This window comes from Camelina sativa, chromosome 13, assembly GCF_030686135.1.
Source record: "Camelina sativa cultivar CO46 ecotype springtype chromosome 13, ASM3068613v1".
NCBI classification, from domain to species: domain Eukaryota; kingdom Viridiplantae; phylum Streptophyta; class Magnoliopsida; order Brassicales; family Brassicaceae; genus Camelina; species Camelina sativa.
Window position 1 is genome coordinate 2139110 of NC_141892.1, and position 6609 is coordinate 2145718.

At 34.1% G+C, this 6609-nt stretch overlaps 1 protein-coding gene across 1 annotated transcript; it reads right to left on the minus strand.

Annotated features, from left to right (window-relative positions):
- Positions 1–3272: 3272 nt before the first annotated feature.
- Positions 3273–6274, minus strand: LOC104734576 (arginyl-tRNA--protein transferase 1). The gene is made up of 6 exons (XM_010454176.3): positions 6060–6274; positions 5839–5877; positions 5560–5710; positions 4235–5338; positions 3689–4052; positions 3273–3572 (listed from the first exon to the last, which is right to left on the minus strand). The coding sequence occupies exons 1-6, from the start codon at positions 6190–6192 to the stop codon at positions 3456–3458; spliced, it is 1908 nt and encodes a 635-aa protein (XP_010452478.1). The 5' UTR covers positions 6193–6274; the 3' UTR covers positions 3273–3455.
- Between the last annotated feature and the right edge of the window lie 335 nt (positions 6275–6609).

Genomic DNA, 6609 nt, shown 5'->3' on the forward strand with positions numbered 1-6609 from the left:
AAGTAATATACAATATGTGTCCGTAATTGATGGAGAAATAAAATAAAAAAATTGTTTCGAGAAGGAAAGACTATAATTGGTCATTACATCCCTTATATTTTGTTATTCCAATTGGTTTTAGTTATGGTAAAGAAGTAGTATTGTTAATATTCCGTTATTAGGCATGTTACCAACTAGAGCTTTTTCTATTTTGTTGAAAAGAATAAAATAAAATGGAGAAATAAATCCTTACTTACGCGATTGTCTTCTAATTGGGGCGTTCATAAAAGAAAGACTTTTCAATACTACTTATGACTTTTGCCAAAGACGGTTGTTCGTATTTATCGTTGGCTGCTGGCTGCTGCTACTTGGCTTATGGAACTGAGTCAGTTCAACTGACAGATGCAATCTTCGTGAAAGTCAAAGACATGATTTCGATCGCTTTGATGAAAGTTGTTGATTTGATATACACTGGAACAACAAATGATAAACTACACTCTACAGGTTGATCTCCACCCAAAACGTGCAAGCAGGGTTGGTTTTTGTCTTTTGATGATCGGTCTTTTATTCTATTCTACAAATTTTTAGTTCCGAATCGAAAAGCGAACTTTAAAGTCAACAACAATAATACATATACAATCATTTACTTTCTTGTAATATATAAATAACTTTTTTCACATACAAGTATACAACCAATAATACATATATTCAACCACGTACAATTTATTAATGACCACTATAATACATACAAATTTAGTCAAGAAAACAATCACAAAACCAACTGTACTTCCACCAATTCACCCTATTCAATTTTTTTTTTTTTTTTAAATCATATGGAAAGAAGAATAAGAAACGACGCACAAGGAACTTTTTTTTTTGTTATTATTGCTTAAAATCATAGAGTCATCATATATGCTATTATTTTCCTCACCATTAATAGAGTTTTTTTTCCCTTAATACCAATGTTTTTAAAACCGGACCGATAACTGAATCGGGAAAACTTCTGGATCATGAGTCAATATGGTTGAACCGGGGTCAACCGAGTTTAATTGATTTTGATGATAGTTTTTAAATAATAGGTAAGGATATGTTTTCTATTTTTTTCAATGATTACAACTACGATATAATTGGTTACACCAAATAAAATACATCAATAATCATAATTTTTTTAAAAAAAGTAATAAACTCAAAGTGTAACAAACTAATCATTACCAATAAAATATTTTAGTAATCAATTCTCTTCCATTACGTACACTAAGAAAAAAAATGAATACCAAATTGATTACAAAAACATGCACTATCAAGAAAATTACCTTGATTTTAAAGATTTGTGGTGTGAGTTGCAAAGAATTCAAACTAGAAGGAAAAAAAATTAGGATAAAAGTAAAAAGTTCAATTACGGGAATTTTTATTTTAAATAACCTTACTACTGCTAAGAATAAAACTAGAAAGGAAATTAATTGCACTCGTTTTTACAAAAAAAAGTTAGAACCCAGTTTTATCCTGTTCAATGGTTCACCGGTTTTTGGGTTTTTGGCAGGTTGATATGGTTTTTTTACCGATTCATTTTTTTTGAGTTTTGATATTAACCCAACCCAGGTATGCTGCCGGTTCACGGGTTAACGTGGTTCGACCGCCGGTCCAGTCCGGTTTTGAAAACATTGCTTAATAGACATAGTTAGGGATATATATGAGTCATATAGTAACATATAAGTCTTATAACATACTTAATTAAGAAGTATCTTCCGAAACGTCACATACATATATACACATGTACGTTATCTCATTATGAAGCACGGCATCTATGCGTACCTAAAGATCCATTTTGGTGTTTTAGTACGCTAGTCACTGGTATCTCAAATTATATTAATATCCTCTGTCCTTGGGATTAAAGTTTGCTATAAGATAAGTAATGAAAATGACGTTTTAGGGAAGGTAGAATTCAAACTTTCAAAGTTCATATATTCGAAGAAACCCATACAACAAAAATAGTAGATATCCAATTCAAAAGTTCGTTAAGTATATAACTAAAAGCTGACACATCCTTTACTCGCTACAAATACAAATACGTACACTCTAACCAAAACTACAAGCCTGTTATAATTTCTGAAAACTTCTGAAAGGCCTATAAAAAATTTCTAGGCTAACTTAACCTTTTACCAAAAAAATAAAAAATAAAAAATAAATAATAATAATAATTCTAGGCTAATATTGTACATTCTGTATTTGATCGTATATCTTTCTTAGCTCATTCACATTAATAAGAGTTTGATAAAATATAAATACATTGGACCAGAGCAGATATAAAAAAATAAGGAAAATTTTGAATATCGAACCAGAGAACATGGTCCCTAAGATCTATTAATTGTAATATGAGGCCATAGGGCAATGCATGATGGCTCGTTTGAGAATTGATGACACACAAATGAGCCACGGCTGCGAGCATCTCCTAATGTTTTGTATTTTAGTTTTATCATCACTCACTACTCCTCATAATCTGTACTTGATTGTGACCCCCGTACACATAATTCCAGTATTACATCTCTCAATCTTTTTTTCTCTCGTAGTTAACGTTAAAAACTTACGTATCCATATATATATCCTCAAAATTGAATTTTTCATATACACCCGTCCAAAATAAAATATCATTCTTTCAAAAAAAGAATTTTTTTTTGTTAAAAAGGAAATTATTATTTTGCAAAAGAAAAGTTGGTCTTTAACTTGGAAACTGATACAAATTGATTTGGTAGTATATCAATAAGTAAAAAATTAGTGTTTTAATTTATCCTGTTTCGTTGGATCTTAACTGGTATAAAATCCGATAAAAGTAAGTAGGGGAAGTAGTATAGTTCCTAGCTAGCGGTCAAAGGGTTTACGGAAGACGAGGGAGGAACACACGTGTGAGAGATGTGGTAAAAAGGTTCTGCAACAATTCTGAGAATGTGAAAAAACTGTAAAAACAAAAAAAAAAACCAAATCTTTTTATAAGTTAGAACACTTCCCAAAGTCTGAAATTTGCTGCGTCTTTGCGCTCGTGTGGGCCTTTCGCTTTCTCTTTTGATCTTTTCACTGTCAGCAGGCCTCCTCCCCCCCCCCCCCCCACGTGCGCTTCCTCTCCCCCATCCACCTCTCTCTCTATTCACATTATTCCTTTTTTTTTTTTTTTTTTTTTCCTTATACATATTTAAAAGATTTATTTTAAAATAAATTATAGATATCACCCAATTAAAAAGATGGATTTCCCATAAAATAAATTCATTATAAAATACACGAAAATCACTAATCAGCATAAATTTAATTTCAACTTCTTTTCACATATAAGAAATCTTCAAATAAAATAATTCGCCAAGGTAAATAAGAAAATGAGAACATAACATAACAGACTTAAAAGAAAGACATCATGCACAAGCCGCACGTTTGAACAACAACTTCAAAAAAAACAATGATACAAACACAATTTTGAATTTATGCAAGCTTTAGTTGATTTCATACAGCATTCTTTCTGAAAGCTCAGCTCCCACGACCTTGCGGTAGTTTTGTAACATCGGTTCCACTTGCTTCCGCCCTTCTGGACTTAATATCTGCCGCAAATCCTTCAAATTCCAATTTTTTTGGTTGTCAAGATGATATGTTTGATAATGGTAAATACCCAGTTTAGCCTTTTAACAAAATTTCAAAAGGAAAACAAAACCAAGTTTGATATATGTACCTTGTATCTATATTGGGTTCCATAAAGACCGATAAGGATGTTGCTAATGTCGCTATCTTTGGATCCAGGGTCTGAGTCAATATGAGAGTCTTCTGATTTTATTTCATCATCCTCATCCTCATCATCATCATCATCATCATCATCCTCATTATCATTATTATCATCATCATCATCACTGCAGCCCATAAAATTATCATTCGTCTCCCCTTGTTCCATGTCTTCATGTTCACTTACTGCTGGTTCCGCGAGAGTTTCAGAAGCACGAGCAAGTAAAGAACATTGATTTTGTGAAATAGCGATATCTGACAAGATGACATATGGCTTTTGATCAAGCATCGGGCTCGCTACTTGGAATGGAACCCACCTGAAACACACAGCTCCCCACTGTTAAAAACTTAAATTTACCAGTCTCCACTCACTTCAATGACATGTCCAGGAAGAGGCCATAAATATCTTTTTACAAGTAGTACAACTCAAACAGCACCTTTCTTCATATGAGATCGTTGACGAGCTAAGACACTGAGTAACAAAATGGTGGTAACTTACTGGAAACGGAGAGGACATAGAAGCTCAGATGGACGATAGGCTGCTTTATATCTCATCTTGCCGCACGAATGTATGTAATAGCCAAGATAGTAATACTGAAGAGATGGGCAGTGAGCTTGGTTTTCTTTGACCCAATTAATTTCTTGCATGGCAGAATATTTCCCGAGCGATAAGAATGCATAGTCTGGATCCCAGAATAGGTACACACTTGACAGACATTTAGGAAGAATGTCTACAACCCCAACAGCAATTAGACGGCCGTCAACTCTGTACTGTTGGTGGAAAGAGCCAAAGCCACAAGGCGGAACCTTTTCATCACCAGAATGCTGAACATATATCAAAGGAGAGTCGACCAAAAACCTTCTGTATGAACTTTCTGTGACATGCCCCGGCTTATCATTGTGCACTTTCAGCTGATACCGTTTGTATAACTCATGTTCTTCAGGATCAAAACTAGACCTTTTCAAATGTATCTCCAGCTTTCGCTTTCTTGTCTCATGGTGTTCTGAATCCATCTTAGTTTGAAGGGTTTCACCTTCACCTGTTGAGTTGACTCCTCTCGAGATATTACCATTAGGAACAACATCTCTATCAGAGAAAGAATCTTTGGAAGCTGAAAGGAAATTGATATGGCCCTTACAGACTTTAATAGACATATCATAAATTTCCCACACCTTACTCATCGCACTCAACAACATCTCAGAAATAGTTTCAGGTGATAACCTGTTTTCTTCAGCAATATTCATCTCCCTTTTCTCAGATGTTTGGGTGCGTTTTACTGCAGCTGCTATTGGAAAAGCAATGTTGCTGGTGTATAAAATTTGTTCTAGTCCTTCAGCTAGTTTCTTTCTTCTAGCACAGAAGACCTTTTTCACTGAAGCTTTCGGTATCTGCATATTAGAAGGGAATTCCCCACTCTGTATGCACATTTGCACAGCTCGGCCAATTTTGTTGGACAAATCATCCATAATTAGTTCAATTTTGTTCTTTTCTGCACATTTTGCAGTCCCAAGTGTTTTCCCCCCGGAATCTAATACTTTACCAGAAGCAACTGTTTGCTCTGTTTGTTCCCTGGGCTGCACATCTAGTTTGCCATCCAAGAACCTTTAACAAAACATTGTGAGGAACAGTTAAGAAAAGTCAGGAAGAAGAATAAACGGAGTACATATCAGAATCATAATTCTATACTCATATGCAAGTAATATGTTTGGAAGACGGAAAAATAAATACCTTTCCGACTCAGCCAATAACATGAACAACTAACATGACTAAATCTATCATCTATTGATCCAAAGAAAGAGAAGAAAACTGAATCTAATAAGCACCTTTCTAGCCTTCTAGACGCTCGCTGCTGCTCTTTAGTAGGAACAAAATCACTAGCTTTCAAACGGATCGTATAAGGAGGGCAACAAGTTTTATCCATCTCATGTTTGTAAAGATATGTACCAGATCGTCTCCATCCTCGGTCAATAAGATCTACAGTATAGAAAATCAAAGATACATAAAAGATCAAGCAATATAATGTTAACGCAAAGAGATAACTTAAAAAATTTGTTCATCCACACACACACACAAAGAGTCCAAGAACAACAACAAGAACAAACCTTGGTAGTCATAAACGGTAAGAGTCTCTGCAGATAAACCTGCATTGAGATCATAAACAAAATCAAATTTTACCAACACTGATGAGGAACAATCTTATATAATCAATCAATTCGTAAAAAAAAAAAGTCATATAAAACGAGATTCTACTCTTATTCGTTCGATTCAACAACCTAGTAAGTCCATGAACAACAAAAGCGAATTTTTTTTTAAAAAAACGAACCGTGAGCGATGCTTGACCGAGCTGGGGATTTACAGTAGCCGCAAGTGCTTCTGTAGCGGCCACGATCATCGACTACGCTTTCTCCGTTGCTTCCGCCATCGTGGCTACTACTCGCGTCGTTTCCCGAAGACATAATCAGGAGAAAATTGCTAAAAGCTCTCTCCGATTGGAGAAGAAGACATTTTGACTTTTTTTTTATTTCAATTTATTTGTTCAAGAGAGAAGCTGACTGTTTCAGCAATTTAAAAAAATTAAAAGACCTAAACTACGAGAAACAAAAAAAAGAAGTCGAAATTAGCAAATTGAAGTCAAAGAAAGGGCGTGTTATGTAATTTAAATAAGTAGAATAGGGGAAAATACATGCAAAATTAAAAACACTTTGAGATAACTTTCAGAAAATAGCCTCAACAATATATATCATTGTATTCGTAATGTTGTCCATATACTGTATTTTGCCTAAATAGACGTTTTAGCTGCCTATAAAATTATTAAAATTCTATAACTATGGTAAGTGATATTTTTAAAAAACATTTACGTAAACAAAGGTATT

Bases quoted from the DNA above. Each gene is read 5' to 3' on its own strand.
- LOC104734576 (XM_010454176.3), bottom strand. From the start codon at position 6,192: ATGTCTTCGGGAAACGACGCGAGTAGTAGCCACGATGGCGGAAGCAAC. The intron at 5,878-6,059 runs GTTCGTTTTTTT...ATCTCAATGCAG, and splicing joins TCGGTCAAGCATCGCTCACG to GTTTATCTGCAGAGACTCTT. The intron at 4,053-4,234 runs GTAAGTTACCAC...TGTGTGTTTCAG, and splicing joins CTATGTCCTCTCCGTTTCCA to GTGGGTTCCATTCCAAGTAG.